Raw genomic sequence first — 17,529 nt, 5'->3', positions numbered from 1 at the left:
AGGCTTGCCAGCTATGCTCCTTTCTTCCTCTCCCAGGGGGCAATGTGCACACCCATTACCAGGAGGAAAAGTGCTATGAAGACGGCATCTTCTTCTACCACCTCGGCTGCCATCAATGGGTGTCAGGGGCTGAGCTTGCCCCCCCAGGAACCCCTGAGGGTGAGTGGCCCCTATTCTTCACTAGGGCCTCTTGAGGGTCCTGCCACCCTTCACAGTGATTCTGGACTCAAGCCACCTCAGTCCTTGTGAGGGTGAGCCTGACATCCAGGCCAGTTGGTGCCAGCCTCAGGAGGCAAGCCTGGGATGGAGATGGGACTAGGACATCATCACCATGGAGATGGGAGGCCCTTACGGCAGCATCCAGTGTGGGTTCCAAGCCAGGTTTTGCCAGTTCCAGCTTCCCCAGGCAATTGCCTAAGAGGCTAAGAAGCAGCAACTTTTCCTTCCTTCCTTCCCGCCCTCCCCTCCCCTCCCCTCCCCTCCCCTCTCCTCCTCTCCCCTCCCCTTCTTTCTTTTCTTTCAATGGAGTCTTGCACCATTACCCAGGCTAGAGTACAGTAGCACCATCTCAGCTCACTGCAACCTCCGCCTCCTGAGTTCAAGCGATTCTCCTGCCTCAGCATCCTGAGTAACTGGGATTAAAGGCACACCTCACCATGCCTAGCTAATTTTTTTTTTTTTTTTTTTTTTTTAGTAGAGACATGGTTTCATCACGTTGGCCAGGCTGGTCTCAAACTCCTAACCTCAAGTGATCTGCCCACCTTAGCCTCCCAAAGTGCTGGGATGACAGGCATGAGCCACTACACCTGGCCTTTTTAACTTTTATTTTAGGTTCAGAGATACATGTGCAGTTTTATTATATAGATAAATTGTGTGTTATGGGGATTTGGTGTACTGATTATTTCATCACCCAGGTATTAAGCCTAGTACCCAACAGGTACTTTTTTTTTTTTTTTTTTTTTTTGAGATGGAGTTTTACTCTGTTACCCAGACTGGAGTGCAGTGGCGCAATCTTGGCTTACTGCAGCCTCTACTTCCTGGGTTCAAGTGATCCTCCCACCTCAGCCTCCCAAGTAGCTGGGAGTACAGAAACATGCCACCATGCCTGGCTAGTTTTTTTGTATTTTTAGTAGAGATGGGGTTTCGCTACGTTGGCCAGGCTGGTCTCCAACTCCTGACCTCAGGTGATCCACCCGCCTTTGCCTCCCAAAGTGCTGGGATTACAGGCTGAGCCACTGCACCTATCCCCAATAGGTAGTTTTTTTGATCCCCTCCTCCAGCCCTGAAGTAGACCCTTCAAGTGTCTGTTGTTCCCTTCTTTGTGTCCATGTGCACGCAATGTTTGGCTCCCAATTCTGAGAACATGCAATGCTTTGTTTTCTGTTCCTGTATTAGTTTGCTTAGGGTAATGGCCTCCAGCTACATCCATGTTGATGCAAAGGGCATGGTCTCGTTCTTTTTTATGGCCATGTAACACTCTATACATAATGTATATGTACGACATTTTCTTTTCTTTCCTTCTTTCTTCTTTTTCTTTTTTTTTTTTGTGATGGAGTTTTGCTCTTGTCACACAGCCTGGAGTGCAATGGCATGATCTCGGCTCACTGCAACCTCTGCCTCCCAGGTTCAAGTGATTCTTCTGCCTCAGCCTCCTGAGTAGCTGGGATTGTAGGCACCCACCACCATGCCTGGCTAATTTTTGTTTTTTAGTAGTGATGGGGTTTCACTATGCTGGCTAGGCTGGTCTTGAACTCCTGACCTCAGATGATACACCCGCCTCAGCCTCCCAAAGTGCTGGGATTACAGGCATGAGCCACCATGCCTGGCCTCCATTTTCTTCATTCAGTCTTTCACTGATGGATATTTAGGTTGATACCATGTCTTTGCAATTGCGAACAGTGCTGTGATGAACATACATGTACATGTGTCTTTATGTTAGAACAATTTATATTCCTTTGGGTATATGTCCTATAATGGGATTGCTGGGTCAAATGGTAAATCTGTTTTAAGCTCTTTGAGAAATCTTCAAACTGCTTTCCATAATGCCTGAACTAATTTACATTCCCACCAGCAGTATATAAGCATTCCCTTTTCTCTGCAACCTCACATGCATGTGTGATTTTTTGACTTTTTGATAATTGCCATTCTGACTGATTTGAGATGGCATTTCATTGTTGTTTTGATTTGCACTTCTCTCATGATTAGTGATATCGAGCATTTCTTCATATGCTTGTTGGCCACATGTATGTCTTCTTTTGAAAACTGTCTGTTTATGTCCTTTGTCTACTTTTTAATGGGGTTGTTTTTTTCTTGTTAGCTTATTTAAGTTCCATATCGATTCTGGATGTTAGAGTTTTGTTGGATGCATAGTTTGCAAATGTTTCCTCACATTCTGTAGATTGTTTTTGTTTTGTTTTTGAGATAAGTCTTGCTCTGTCACCCAGGCTAGAGTGCAGTGGCCCTATCTCGGCTCACTGCAACCTCTACCTCCCTGGTTCAAGCAATTCCCCTGCCTTAGCCTCCCAAGTAGCTGGGATTATAGGTGCCTGCCACCATGCCTGGCTAATATTTTTGTATTTTCAATAAAGTCAGGGTTTCACCATGTTGGCTAGGCTGGTCTGGAACTCTTGACCTCAGGCAATCCACCTGCTCAGCCTCCCAAAGTGCTGGGATTACAGGTGTGAGCCAGTGCCCGGGTTGTTTACTCTGTTGATAGTATCTTTAGCAGCAACGTTTTCAAGATCACAGTGGATAAGTGACAGAGCCAGCATGGCTATCCAGACAGCCATCTGTTTTCCACCATAGAAAGCATTGTCGAAGTAACCACTGAGCTAAAGCCGGCCCCAAACAATCATCTGTATAAAACCGTCACTTAAGCTGTGTGCCTCAGTTTCCTCATCTGTGAAATGAAAATTATGATAACACTTATGCCATGGGGCAGCTGTAAGAATAAATTGAGATGATCCTTGAAGAACGATGCCCAGTGAAGGGCACCACACATTGTCTTTCTTTTTTAAAATTTTTATTATTTATTTTTGAGACAGAGTCTCGCTCTGTTGCCCACACTGGAGTGCAGTAGCTCGATCTTGGCTCACTCCAACCTCTGCCTCCCAGGTTCAAGCAATTCTCATTCCTCAGCTTCCTGAGTAGCTGGGACTACAGGTGTGTGCCACCATGCTAGGCTAATTTTTGTATTTTTAGAAGAAATGGTTTTTTTGCCATGTTAGTCAGGTGGTCCCAAACTCCTGGCCTCAAGTGATCCACCTGCCTTAGCCTCCCGAAGTGCTGGGATTACAGATGTGAGCCACTGTACCCAGCCTAATTTTTGTATTTTTTTTAGTGGAGATGGGGTTTCACTGTGTTGGCCAGGCTGGTCTTGAACGCCTGACCTGTGATCCACTTGCCTTGGCCTCCCAAAGTGCTAGGATTACAAGCATGAGCCAGCATCCAGCCAGGCATTATTATTATTGTTGTTACTATTTTATTTTATTTATTTATTTTTTGAGACGGAATCTTGCTCTGTCACCAGGCTGGAATGCAGTGGCACGATCTTGGCTCACTGCAAACTCCGTCTCCTGGGTTCAAGCGATTCCCCTGCCTCAGCCGCCTGAGTAGCTGGGACTATAGGCGCACGCCACCATGCCTGACTAATTTTTTGTATTTTAGTAGAGACGGGGTTTCACCATGACCAGGATGGTCTCAATCTCCCGACCTCGTGATTCGCCTGCCTCAATCTCCCAAAGTGCTGGGATTACAGGCGTGAGCCACCGTGCCCAGCCCTATTTTATTTTATTTTATTTGAGATAGAGTCTTGCTCTGTCGCCCAGGCTGGAGTGTAGTAGCATAAATCCCCACTGACTGCAACCTCTGCCTCCTGTGTTCAAGTGATTCTCCTGCCTCAGCCTCCTGAGTAACTGGGATTATAGATGTACACCACCACTCCTGGCTAATTTTTGTATTTTGGTAGAGATGAAGTTTTGCCATGTTGCCCAGGCTGTTCTTGAACTCCTGACCTCAGGTGATCCACCTGCCTGGGCCTCCCAAAGTGCTGGGATTACAGGTGTGAGCCACCACACCCGGCCTATTGTTACTATTTTAGAGACAGAGTCTTGTTCTGTTGCCCAGACTGGAATGCAGTGGTGCAATCATAGCTCACCGTCGCCTTGACTTCCCGGTTCGAGGAATCCTCCCACCTCTGCGTCCCAAGTAGTTGGGACCACAGGCCCATGCTCTCCTTCCTGGCTAATTTAAAAAAAAATTTTTTTGGCCATGTTCGGTGGCTCATGCCTGTAATCCCAGCACTTTGGGAAGCTTAGGCAGGTGGATCACCTGAGGTCAGGAGTTTGAGACCAGCCTGGCCAATATGGCAAAACCCCATTTCTACTGAAAATACAAAAATTAGCCAGCATGGTGGCAGACGCCTGTGGTCCCAGCTACTCAGGAGGCTGAGGCAGGAGAATCACTTGAACCCGGGAGGTGGAGGTTGCAGTAAGCCGAGATCACCCCACTGTACTCCACTCCAGCCTGGGTAACAGAGCGAGACTGTCTCAAAATAAAAAATAAAAAAACAAATTGTTTTTTGTAGAGATGAGGTCTCACTGTGTTGCCAAGGCTGAGCTCCTAGGTTCAAGTCATCCTTCCATCTCAGCCTCCCAAGCAGCTGAGACCATAGGCACACACCACCACCACGCCTGCCTAATTAAAAAAATTTTTTTTTTGTAGAGATAGGGTCTTGCTGTGTTGTCCAGGCTAGTGTTGAACTCTTGGCCTCAAGTGAGCCTCCTGAGACTTTGCCTCCTGAAGTGCTGGGAATACAGATGTGAGTTACCATGCCCAGCCATATTGTCTTTCTAATAGCAGCTAGGGTCCTGTCTCTGGGCCAGAGGGCTCACCAGGGAGGGGATATGGAGAAATCTTTTACTCTCACTAGATCAGACATTGCTTTGAAATAGAAGAAAGCCACAGGCCCTCTTTTCAGAAGATACTTACAGCCGTAAGCTGGATTTATCACTTCTGGGACCTGTGGGCTTCCCAGAGGCCTATCTGTTTTCTCCTCCTCCCTGAAAAGGAGAGAGAGGACAGGACAAGTATAAGGAAGGAACCTTAGCATTTAAGGGATGGGAAGGAGGAAAGGCCCCAGAGGAACCCTGTGTGACCATCAGAAATAAAGCCCAGGCCTGGCATCTGAGGCCCTCGTTCTGGGTCTCATCTGCCTAGCCCTTGGTTCCCTTCACTGGGCAGGAGTCAGGAATGTGATGTTTCTGGAGGCCTTTTCCTGCTTCGCAGTTTGTGATTCCCTGGGCCAAGTCCCATACTCTTAGAGCGCATATAGGTCAATAAGAGGGTAGGGAAGTCACCATTCACTGACCACTTACCTGTCAGTCAGGATTCTTGGCTGTAACTGACAAAAACCCAACACAGCTGACTTAAGTGAAAAGGAGAATTCCTGGCTCTCTTGAGTGAAAAACTATAGGTGTTGTCTTCAGGCTGGGCTGGTTCTAGGTGCTCACAAAATGGCATCAGCCATTTCTCACTCTACTTTTCAGCTGGGTTCACTTCAGTCTCTTGCCTAGTGTAGATGGTCACAGGCAGCTCGTGGATTATCTTCTACTGCCATAAGATGCCCAGAGAGAAGAGAGTGTCCTTGCTCTGAGAATGGAGATTCAGGTCCTATACCTCTCCCTGAGCCAGTCACTGCTACTGATGGGCCAGGAGAAGGCCACACCTCTGCCAGAACCAGGGATAGCTTCACCTGTCTCATGGACTGGGAGAGGGAAAGGTTGGTTTACCAGAGGAAAATCAGGCGCTGTCACCAGAAGTGAGGCTGGTGCTAGATAGACAAAAACGGGAGAGTGAGGCAGCCTGCTGGGGGCTCAGCAGGTTCTTCAGCCTTCCCAGCTCCCTGAGGACAAGATGATGGTTCTTCTTATAGAGGAGGAAACCAAGACTTAGAGAAGTTTAGTCTCCTGACCAGCATCACACAGCTAGTCAGTAGGTGATCCACAGTTTGAACCCAAGTAAGTGGTAGACCCGGGATTTGATCAGAAAGGGCCAGGAGTGGTGGCTCACACCTTTAATCTCAGCACTCTGGGAGGCCGAGGTGGGTGGATCACGAGGTCAAGAGATCAAGACCGTCCTTGCCAACATGGTGAAACCTGTCTCTACTAAAAATATGAAAATTAGCAGGGCATGGTGACGTGCACCTGTAGTCCCAGCTACCTTGGGAGGCTGAGGCAGGAGAATCGCTGGAACCCAGGAGGCAGAGGTTGCAGTGAGCTGAGATTACACCACTGCATTCCAGCCTGGCAACAGAGTGAGACTGTGTCTCAAAAAAAAAAAAAAAAAAAAAATCAGAAAGATTATTTGGGCAGGGGTGAGGGAGCTCAGCTTGTTCCGGACCAGGCGGACTGGGAGGGTGTCCTTGGGCAGGTGAGTTTGAAGCAGCCACCAGAATAGAAGGCTGGGCTCCAGAATAGAAGGCTGGGCTGCAGCCCAGGAGAATCTGCAGCCATGAAGGTGGTGGAGGGGCTGGGGTCTAATAATGTTACTGGGGTCTCTTCCCCTAGGCCGAGCAGCACCTCCCAGTGGTCGGTACTCACATGTAGCTGCGGTGCTTGGTGGCAGTGTCCTGTTGGTGGCTGGGGGTTACAGTGGCCGGCCCCGTGGGGACTTGATGGCCTACAAGGTGCCCCCCTTTGTGTTCCAGGCACCTGCCCCTGATGTGAGCACTGGGATAACAGGGAAAGGGTGGCTGGGGTGACGGGAAAGGTGGGAGGGGATCCCGAGGAGAAGTGTGGGGGTCCACAGGTGATGGGAAAGGTGGGAGGGGATCCCTGGTAGGAATAGAGGGTCCCTAGGGCTGTGAGAGGAGGGAAGGAGGTCCCTGGGGCCAAGAAAAGAGGAGCTAGAGGTCCCTGGGCCTGGGGGAAGGAATGGGTGGGTGTGCCGAGCAGTCAGGGTCCTCTGGGATAGCTAAAGCACGCGGGGACTTGGGAGGCCAGCCCAGGTCTGAGCGGCCTCCTCCAACGTCCCCTCGCCTCCCTGCAGTACCACTTGGACTATTGCTCCATGTACACAGACCACAGCGTCTGCTCCCGGGACCCGGAATGCAGTTGGTGCCAGGGAGCCTGCCAAGCTGCACCCCCTCCAGGGACCCCCTTGGGGGCTGTGAGTGACTGCCCTAGACCCTCTGTTCCCTAGCACAGAGAACTGCCCTCAGTGTCTCCCTCTGCCTAACCAGGTGGACAAGGACTTTCCCTCAATTGGGAGACCTGTTTTCATGCTGAAGATCCTTCTTCCTGACTCCTGACTGTGGAGTCCTGAACCTTTGCCTGTCCCACACAGCCTGACCCTTTTGATCCTGTGACCCCATCCCTGCATCCCCCATCCTTTCGATCTCCCACACTCCAGCTTTTAATTTCCTGTTCTCCAGTTTTTTGGCCCTTTCCATTGCAGAACCCTGTATCCATAGCCCTTCCTTCCCAGATCTCTTGAGCTCCAGTGGACAGTGAGCCCTGTCCCCTCTCCTCCTCGCAGTGTCCAGCTGCCAGCTGCCTGGGCCTGGGTCGCCTCCTGGGTGACTGCCAGGCCTGCCTGGCCTTCAGCAGCCCCATAGCTCCTCCGAGGGGACCTGGCACCCTGGGCTGGTGCGTGCACAATGAGAGCTGCCTCCCTCGGCCTGGTGAGTGTCCGCAGCAGTATGCTGGGTGGGGGGGCACAGCACTCCACACTGACCCACCAGCCCCCATCCCCTGTCCTCTCAGAGCAGGCCCGCTGCCGAGGGGAGCAGATCTCAGGCACTGTGGGCTGGTGGGGGCCTGCGCCTGTCTTCGTCACATCCCTGGAGGCCTGCGTCACCCAGAGCTTCCTGCCTGGCCTGCACCTGCTTACCTTCCAGCAGCCACCAAACACCTCCCAGCCCGACAAGGTGGGTAGGAGGTGTAGCCCTGGGTGCGGTGTCGGTGATCCTGGTCCTAGGGTTTGTTTTGTCTCAGATGCGTCTATCCCTTTTGTGTTTACTCCAAAAGTCTTTACATTCAAGGTCTGATTTTTCTTATGGACTTTATTATTATTTTTTTTTTGTTTTGTTTTTGAGAGGGAGCCTTGTTCTGTCACCCAGGCTGGAGTGCAGTGGTGCAGTCTTGGCTCACTGCAACCTCCACCTCCTGGGTTCAAGCCGTTCTCCTGCCTCAGCCTCCCAAGTAGCTAAGATTACAGACACCTGCCACTGCGCCTGCCTAATTTTTGTATTTTAGTAGAGACGGGGTTTCACCATGTTGGTCAAGCTGGTCTTGAACTCCTGACCTTAAGTGATTCGCCTGCTTTGGCCTCTCAAAATGCTAGAATTACAGGCATGAGCTGCTGCATTTAAAAATAATTCTTGCATTGTGGTAAAACACACATAAAATTTATCATCAGTGACATTTAGCACATTTACAATATTGTGCAACCATCACCACTGTCTTGTTAAAGAACATTTTCATCACCCCAGGGGACAACCCTGGACTTACTGAGTGGAATAGTCACCCTCTATTCCACTCTCACCCTAGTCCCTGGCAGCCACTTATCTGTTTTCCATTTTTGGATTTGCCAGTTCTGGACATTTCATGTACAAGGACGCCTATATTATGGAGTCTTTTGTGTCTAGCTTCTTTTTTTTTGAGATGTAGTTTCAATCTTGTTGCCCAGGCTGGAGTGCTGTGGTACGATCTCGGCTCACTGTGACCTCCGCCTCCTGGGTTCAAGTGATTCTCTTGCCTCAGCCTCCCGAGTAGATGGGATTACAGGCTTGTGCTACCACGCCCAGTTAATATGTATTTTTAGTAGAGACGGGGTTTTTCCATACTGGTCAGGATCTTCTCAAACTCCTGACCTTAGGTGATCCACCCACCTTGGCCTCCCATAGTGCTGGGAGTATAGATGTGAGGCACCTCACCTGGCCTGTATCTGGCTTCTTTCACTCAGCATAATGTTTTCAAGGCTCATCCATGTTATAACTTCATTCAAGGCTCACTCATGTTATAACTTCATTTAGGATTGAGTAATATTGCATCGTATAGATGTATCACATTTTGTTTATCCATTCGTTAGCCGATGAACATTTGGGCAGTTTCCATCTTTTGGCTATTGTGAATAGTGCTGCTATCAACACTTGTATACATGTTTTTGTTTGAACATCTGTTTTCAATTCTTGTGCTATATGCCTAGGAGCAGAATCGCTGGGTTATATGGTAATTTTATATTCATCTTATTGAGGACTGTCCAAAGTGTTTTCCACAGTGGCTCTTTATTGATTTTTAAAATAGCTCATATATTCACATTGTTCAAAAATCACAATAATATCAAAAGTCATTGGGACTGGGCATGGTGGCTCACGCCTGTAATTCCAGCACTTTGGGAGGCTGGGGGGGGATCCCTTGAGGTCAGGAGTTTGAGACCATCAGCCTGGTCTGAAACATGGTGAAACCGCATCTCTACTAAAAATACAAAAATTAGCTGGGCATTTTGGTGGTGCCTATAATCCCAGTGCTTTGGGAGGCGGAGGCTGGGGGATTACTTGAGATCAGGAGTTCAAGACCAGCCTGGCCAACATGGCAAAACCCTGTCTCTACTAAAAATACAAAAATTAGCCACGTGTGGTGGTATGAGCCTATAGTCCCAACTACTTCGGAGGCTGAGGCAGGAGAATCTCTTGAGCCTGGAAGACAGAGGTTGCAGTGAACCGAGATCATGCCACTGCACTCCATCCTGGGTGACAAAGTGAGGCTCCATTTTAATTAAAAAAAAAAAAAAGATAAAAAATGTCATTAAATGGACAGTCTCTCTCATTTACCCTGCTCCCCAACCCTTAAGTGGTCCAGAACTGTCTCACTGCAGCATGGCCCCAACTTAAGGCCACTATACCTCCCTGGAGGATACATTTGAGTTTCTTTGACCTCATTCCAGAATCTACCTATTCAAATGCAAGTAAGCATGACATTTTATCATTTTTCTTTCACACAAAAGTAGTATACTATGTACACTATTCAACTGCTTCATTTTTTTCTACTTGGCAAGCTTCTCATAACAGAACTTAAGAAACGCTCTGGGCCGGGCGCGGTGGCTCAAGCCTGTAATCCCAGCACTTTGGGAGGCCGAGGCGGGTGGATCACGAGGTCAAGAGATCGAGACCATCCTGGTCAACACGGTGAAACCCCGTCTCTACTAAAAATACAAAAACATTAGCTGGGCATGGTAGCGCGTGCCTGTAATCCCAGCTACTGAGGAGGTTGAGGCAGGAGAATTGCTCGAACCCAGGAGGCGGAGGTTGCGGTGAGCCGAGATTGCGCCATTGCACTCCAGCCTGGGTAACAAGAGTGAAACTCCGTCTCAAAAAAAAAAAAAAAAAAAAAAGAAACGCTCTGATTTTTGTTTTGTTTTGTTTTTTGAGATGCAGCCTCTCTCTATTGCCCAAGCTAGAGTACAGTGGCAAGCAATTTCGGCTTACTGTAACCTTGCCTCTTGGGCTCAAGCAAACCTCCCACCTCAGCATCCTGAGTAGCTGGGATTACAGGCATATGCCACCATGCCTGGCTAGTTTTTGGTTTTTTTTTGTATATATATACGTATGTATACACACGCATATATATATGCATACATATGTATACATACACACACATATGTACACATATATATATTTATTTTTTAGATGGAGTCTCGCTCTTGTTGCCCAGGCTGGAGCGCAGTGAGGCATAAGTTACCACACCCAGCCTAATTTTTGTATTTTTAGTAGAGGTGGGGTTTCGCCATGTTGGCCAGGCTCGTCTTGAACTCCTGACCTCAAGTGATCTGCCCACCTTGGCCTCCCAAAGTGCCAGCTGCGCCCAGCCTTCATTCTTTTTTTTTTTAACAGTTGTGTAATATTCCATTTACATTTGTAGTTTATTTAAATAGCCTCCACTGGTGAACACTTGGACTGTTTTACTCTTCTGCTATTACAAAATCACACACCAGGAAAATATATCTTGTACTTTGCCACTTTAAATATTGCATCTGGGCTTTGAAGTGCTTAGCTGGAAAGGTGAGGAATTGGGGAAAAAGACATCGAAATGTCCAGTCCTGGAGTTTTGATGTGAGATGGAAATGGGGAGAGACCAGGGGTAAAGGTGGGCTCAGGGACCCTCTTGTCTATTGTCTGAATTTGGTCTTCTTGCCTCTTCTCCCAGAGTGACCTTTGGCAAGTCACCTAACCCCTGTCCCTTGGCCTCAGACTCTCATGCGGTAAAATGGGGAAGAAGTTTGGGCTGACCAGTCTTTTCTGGCTCTGATGTGGCCTGGGGAGTGTGGGGACTTGGGGGCAGTGCAGAAAGGGACTCATGCATATACCCATCCCTGGTGGCACAGGTCTCGATTGTCCGTAGCACGACCATCACCCTGACACCCAGCACGGAGACGGATGTGTCCCTGGTCTACCGTGGCTTCATCTATCCAATGCTGCCGGGAGGGCCAGGTGGGCCGGGGGCTGAGGACGTGGCTGTGTGGGCCCGGGCCCAACGCCTACACGTCCTGGCCCGGATGGCCCGTGGCCCTGACACAGAGAACATGGTGAGGCTGCCTGGGACATTGAGGGGGGTGTTAATGGGAAAAATGGGGGCTAGGGATGTGGTATAGGGTATCTGTGGTGATTTGAAAGTTCTGGGGGAAGATTGGGGAGAAATCAGAGACAGGGATGGAATTTTTTTTTTTTTTTTTTGAAACAGAGTCTCACTCTGTTGTGCAGGCTGGAGTGCAATGGTGTGATCTCAGCTCACTGCAACCTCCACCTCCCAGCTTCAAGCAATTCTGTTGCCTCAGCCTCCCGAGTAGCTGGGATTATAGAAGTGCACTAGCACTCCTGCATAATTTTTGTGCATTTTAAGTAGACATGGGGTTTCACCATGTTGGCTAGGCTGGTCTGGAACTCCTGGCCTCAGATGATCTGCCTGCCTCGGCCTCCCAAAGGGCCGAGATTGTAGGCGTGAGCCACTGAGCCCAGCCAGAGATGGAAAAGGAGGGAGGGTGCTGGCGTTTTCAATTGTGAGCAGAATTTGAGGGAAACTTTGAAGCAGGTGAGGAAGGTCTGAGTCAGACTTGAAAGGCCTCTGAAGGTGGGACATGGAGGCGCACACTGTAATCCCAGCACTTTGGGAGGTAGGGGCAGGCGGATTGCCTGAGCCCAGGAGTTTGAGATCAGCCTGGGAAACATGGCAAGATGTCATCTCTCCAAAAAGCACAAAAATTCACTGGGCATAGTGGCGTGTACCTGTAGTCCCGGCTATTTGGGAGGCTGAGGTAGGAGGATCACTTGAACCTGGGAGGTTGAGGCTGCAGTGAGCCATGATTGCATCACTGCACTCCTGTCTGGGTGGGAGTGAGACCCTGTCTCAAAAAAAAAAAAATCACCTGAGGAGGAGGGGAGTCCCTGGGGGACTCACCTTGGAGGTTCTCAGGACCTAAGGAGCTCTGAGGTCCTCCTCTTCTTAAGAGGGTGTGGGGTGCCAGGTGAGTTTGGAAGTATCAGGAGTCTGAGGAAAGAATGAGAAGGGTTCTGAGGCCCCTGCCTGTCACTCACCCTCACCCCAGGAGGAAGTGGGGCGCTGGGTGGCCCATCAAGAGAAGGAGACTCGGCGGCTACAGCGCCCTGGGTCTGCTCACCTCTTCCCCCTGCCTGGGAGAGACCACAAGTACGCAGTAGAGATCCGGGGCCAGCTCAATGGCTCAGCAGGCCCTGGGCACAGCGAGCTCACTCTGTTGTGGGATCGGACTGGTGTGCCAGGAGGCAGCGTGAGTACCCAGGACCCACCTCCAATCCTAGCCGCAGGCCTCAGCCTCAGATCCACTGAGCTTTCTGACCCCAGGCAACAAACTTGGAAATCCCTAGATTCTGACCTTGGATGCCTTAACTCTTGGCCTTTGAACTCTTGACCTCCCCTTGAACCCTATGGCCCCTGACCTCTGCCCATAGACCCTGACCTGATACCGTATTTTGACCCCTATCTGCATCTTCTGATTCCTCACCCTTGACCCTGACCTCTGCCCTCCATACTTTGACCTCTAATAATCTCCAGATTCCTCCGGACCTTGGACCTCTTTACCTGTTTCCTAAATCCTGACTTCCTGTGTGCCTCAGTGCTCAACCTGGGCTCCAAACCCTACTTTGAGTTAGTGCCAGACTCTTACCCCTACCCCAGACCTTGACTGCTGCCCTTCCTGTGGCCCCTTCCCCAGGAGATCTCCTTCTTCTTCCTGGAGCCATACCGCTCATCAGCCTGCACCTCCTATTCCTCCTGCCTGGGTTGCTTGGCGGACCAGGGCTGTGGCTGGTGCCTGAACAGTGCCACCTGCCACCTGCGCCAGGGTGGGGCCCATTGCGAGGACAACGGGGCTGGTGGGTCCCTGCTGGTACTGGTGCCTACCCTCTGCCCACTCTGCGAGGAGCATCGGGACTGCCACGCCTGCACCCAGGTGCCTGTGGGGCCACCACGGGAGGTCACAAGGTGGAGGTAGCCAGAACAGGCAATGGGCAGCCAAGGGAACCCCTGGTCGGGGATGTGGGGGAAACAGCAAGGACTTTTGTCCTCGATCTGCAGAGCCTGTTGGATAGGGTGAGATGGAGCTAGAGAGAGAGGCACCTGGGAGTCAGGACTCTCGCTGTTGCAGGGGCCAGAGAATGCAACTCCATCCATTTCCAATAGCGGAGAGTTTCTCAGCGCAGGCATCAGAGCCCAGGAGTAGGCCTTCAGGCCTGCCAGCTTTATGTGATGTCAGGCAGCCCTTGACACCCTGTGTCCTCTTGTTCCCTGGCAGGGTTTGCTTCCTTGTGAGTGGCAAGCTAGCCATTAAGGCTCCAGACCCTCAGTCACTGCTCAGTCTCAAACACAGTGAGGCTCCCTGTTTCTCCCCACCCGCCCTACCACCATCCGGGAGCTCAACAGAAATCCCAGAATTACATGTCAGTGGCTCTGGTTGGGCCTTGTGCAGGCTCCTGGGCCAATGACTAGAGTTGGAGGGAGGGAATGTGGTCCCTTGCCCACCTCTGGATCCTGAGGATTGAATTAGTCCCACCCGGACCACACAGAAGGGGCACTATTGCCCAAAGGAGAGAGTGGGTGCTGGGCAAGCAGACCCCTGGGTGTCTGTGGCTGAAGGGAGGGGTCCAGAGATGCAGGCAGCTGGGGAGGGAGATGGCCTTGCAGGGACGGTCTGCGGGGTGGGGCGCGGGTGGGATTGGCACTAGGAGCCCAAAGGAGAGGGCTGAGTGGGGTTCTGACTCCTCTGCCCAACTATCCCCCAGGACCCCTTCTGTGAGTGGCATCAGAGCACCAGCCGCAAAGGGGATGCAGCCTGTAGCCGGCGGGGCCGGGGTCGGGGTGCCCTGAAGAGCCCAGAGGAGTGTCCCCCGCTCTGCAGCCAGTGAGCCCAGCTGGGTCCAGGGAGTGGGTGGGTGGATGTGCCTGGGGACATGGCTGGCTGTCGAGTGACCTGGCTCCCCAACCCAGGCGCTTGACCTGTGAGGACTGCCTGGCCAACTCGAGCCAGTGTGCCTGGTGCCAGTCCACCCACACCTGCTTCCTGTTTGCTGCCTACCTGGCCCGGTACCCGTACGGGGGCTGTCGAGGCTGGGACGACAGGTATGGTCCCTGGGGCAAGGATAACAGAGAAAGGTTCCTGCCAGCAAGGGGCCGGGGCTCTGACCCCCGACCCCTGCCATCCTGCAGCGTGCACTCGGAGCCACGGTGCCGGAGCTGCGATGGCTTCCTGACCTGCCATGAGTGTCTGCAGAGCCACGAGTGTGGCTGGTGTGGCAATGAGGATAACCCCACACTGGGACGGTGAGCCGGGGCGAGTGGGGAGGCAGGGAGGGTGCCCAGCTGTGTCCTCCATGACTGGTCATTCTAATGGCCTCTTTGCTTCTCTGCCCTCTTGCCCTAACCCTATCCATGGCCACCTTTCCTTTTACATACTGTTTTTCTGTTTATTTTACCCTCCCACTCTTCTCCATTTTTCCTTCTTTTCCGGGTCTCTGCAATTGGTTTTCTTTCTCTTTGTTTCTGTCTCTCTGCTTTCCCTTTCACTGAATCTCCATCTATGCCGGTCTTCCAAAATTGTTTTTGTATGCGACTTCTGGTTTCTGTCTCTTTCCAAATTTATATTTGCATCCCTCTCTCTCCAATTGGCCTCTTCTCTCCCTGTCATTGTTTCCATGTATGGCTCCTGTTTCTGTGTTGTCCCCCACTTCTTCACTCTCCCACCCCACAGGTGCCTACAGGGGGACTTCTCGGGACCCCTCAGTGGGGGTAACTGCTCACTGTGGGTGGGGGAGGGTCTGGGGCTGCCTGTGGCCCTCCCTGCCCGCTGGGCATATGCCCGCTGTCCTGACGTGGATGAGTGTCGCCTGGGACTGGCCCGGTGTCACCTGAGGGCGACCTGCCTCAACACGCCCCTCAGCTACGAGTGTCACTGCCAGCGGGGCTACCAGGGTGATGGCATCACACACTGCAACCGCACGTGAGTCAGGCAGGGGTTGCCATGGAGATGTTGCCCCAGGCTGGGGCACATGGAGGTGGAGGGAGGAAGCCATCATGCCACTGGGTCCCTTCCTGTGGAAGCAGCATCCCGTTAGGGATTTTACCTTGCAGAGACTAGGCCCTTGTTAGAGTGACAGGGTCCCTAGTGTAACCCTGGTTACCGTGGAAACAGGGCACCCATAGGCTGTGGGCCATAGTCTTCAGCGTTGCCATGGAGGTGGAGGAGGACTTAGTTGAAGAGGTTTTCACAGTGGTGCTATGTGGTTGCTATAGAGACAGGCGTGGTGATGCATGGAGTTACCTTGGAGACAGGGTCACCCACATAGCCCAAAACCATGGAAACAGGCAGGTGCTTTATGGTGTCACGGTGGGTGGAAGTGATGAAACCAAAACAGGCAGGGGCTTTGATGGTGTCACGGTGGGTGGAGGTGATGGGGTGCTTTAGGGGCTCTGGGCCTGCCTGGCGCTTTCCCTACCCCTGACATGGCCCCCTCAGGTGCTTGGAGGACTGTGGCCATGGTGTGTGCAGCGGTCCCCCGGACTTCACCTGCGTGTGTGACCTGGGCTGGACGTCAGACTTGCCCCCGCCCACACCTGCCCCGGGTCCGCCAGCCCCCCGCTGCTCCCGGGACTGTGGCTGCAGCTTCCACAGCCACTGCCGCAAGCGGGGCCCTGGCTTCTGCGATGAGTGCCAGGGTGAGTGGCCCTCGTCCCTGGCCCTAGCCTGGCCCCAAGGAGCCTCCTCCCTTTGTGGGGCTCCAGCTTGCTCTTCTCGGAGGGAGCCTTGGTATACCCTCATGCAGCTCTGGGTCCCCCGCCCCACTGCCGTCCCTGACTCACAGGTTTCAGTGCCACTCATTGCTCTGGCTGGGCCTCAGTTCTCCATCTTGGGACTTGCTATTTCCTCTGATCTGGGTGGGCCTTGGTTTCTCCCCTTTGAAGCAGCTGGGTGGGGTCAGGGTTCAGCTGAGCCATCAGGCCTGGGCCTATTCTCACCCTTGACTTGACTCTGTCCCACCTGCTGGGGCCTCCACAGACTGGACATGGGGGGAGCACTGCGAACGGTGCCGGCCTGGCAGCTTCGGCAACGCCACGGGCACAAGGGGCTGCCGGCCCTGCCAGTGCAATGGGCATGGGGACCCACGCCGTGGCCACTGCGACAATCTCAGCGGGCTCTGCTTCTGCCAGGACCACACCGAGGGTGCCCACTGCCAGCTCTGCTCCCCAGGCTATTATGGGGATCCCCGGTGAGCCAGCGGGGCTGGGTAGGGTGGGCTTGGGGACATACTGGGGAGGGGCAGGACTGGTCTGACGCTGGCTCACCTCCGTCTCCCCAGGGCCGGTGGTTCCTGCTTCCGGGAGTGTGGGGGTCGCGCTCTCCTCACCAACGTGTCCTCAGTGGCACTGGGGTCTCGCCGGGTCGGGGGGCTGCTGCCTCCAGGTGGCGGGGCTGCGAGAGCCGGGCCTGGCCTGTCCTACTGTGTGTGGGTTGTCTCTGCCACTGAGGAGCTACAGCCCTGTGCTCCCGGGACCCTCTGTCCCCCACTCACCCTCACCTTCTCCCCTGACAGCAGCACCCCCTGCACGGTAAGCACTGAGGAGACAAGGGTTCAGGCCCATGAGCTAAAACGGTGTCCCCTGACCCAGACCTGCATCCCCAGACCCTCACCCCAGTGTTGCTTTTTTTTTAAAATCCTTCAAAACCCAAACTCCTCCTCAGATTCCCCAGCACTTTGTTCCTAGGCCCACAGACAAACCCTCCTATTTTCCAGATAGCTTTCTATTTCCTCAGCTCCCATCTCTCATTCTCCAGATCCTCAATCTCCCTGTCCCCAGACCAGGAATTGTAAATTATTACATCTTGTGTACCAACCGTGATTGATTGGTAGTGCCTGCCAGGAGCTGCGTGTTGAGAAAGGGGCTCAATGCAAGAGTGCCTAATAGATTAACCATGTCTGCTTTGGACACAGGAAGGGGAGTGGTG

General features: G+C 52.2%; 1 protein-coding gene across 1 annotated transcript in view; it reads left to right on the top strand.

Annotated features, from left to right (window-relative positions):
• The window catches only part of MEGF8 (multiple EGF like domains 8), a 54,678-nt gene that overhangs the window by 13,032 nt on the left and 24,117 nt on the right, over positions 1–17,529 (top strand). Inside the window, 15 exon segments of the mRNA XM_032249214.1 lie at positions 37–159; positions 6,567–6,721; positions 7,048–7,167; positions 7,537–7,681; positions 7,764–7,927; positions 11,383–11,583; positions 12,601–12,801; positions 13,246–13,482; positions 14,312–14,430; positions 14,517–14,648; positions 14,736–14,849; positions 15,277–15,525; positions 16,042–16,241; positions 16,582–16,792; positions 16,883–17,132. Coding sequence (XP_032105105.1) covers positions 37–159; positions 6,567–6,721; positions 7,048–7,167; positions 7,537–7,681; positions 7,764–7,927; positions 11,383–11,583; positions 12,601–12,801; positions 13,246–13,482; positions 14,312–14,430; positions 14,517–14,648; positions 14,736–14,849; positions 15,277–15,525; positions 16,042–16,241; positions 16,582–16,792; positions 16,883–17,132 — 2,621 coding nt within the window.

Source organism: Sapajus apella, unplaced genomic scaffold (genome assembly GCF_009761245.1).
Source record: "Sapajus apella isolate SASKATOON/1434 unplaced genomic scaffold, GSC_monkey_1.0 scaffold68, whole genome shotgun sequence".
In the NCBI taxonomy this organism is placed as follows: Eukaryota; Metazoa; Chordata; class Mammalia; order Primates; family Cebidae; genus Sapajus; species Sapajus apella.
This window is presented reverse-complemented; position numbering and strand designations above follow the sequence as displayed.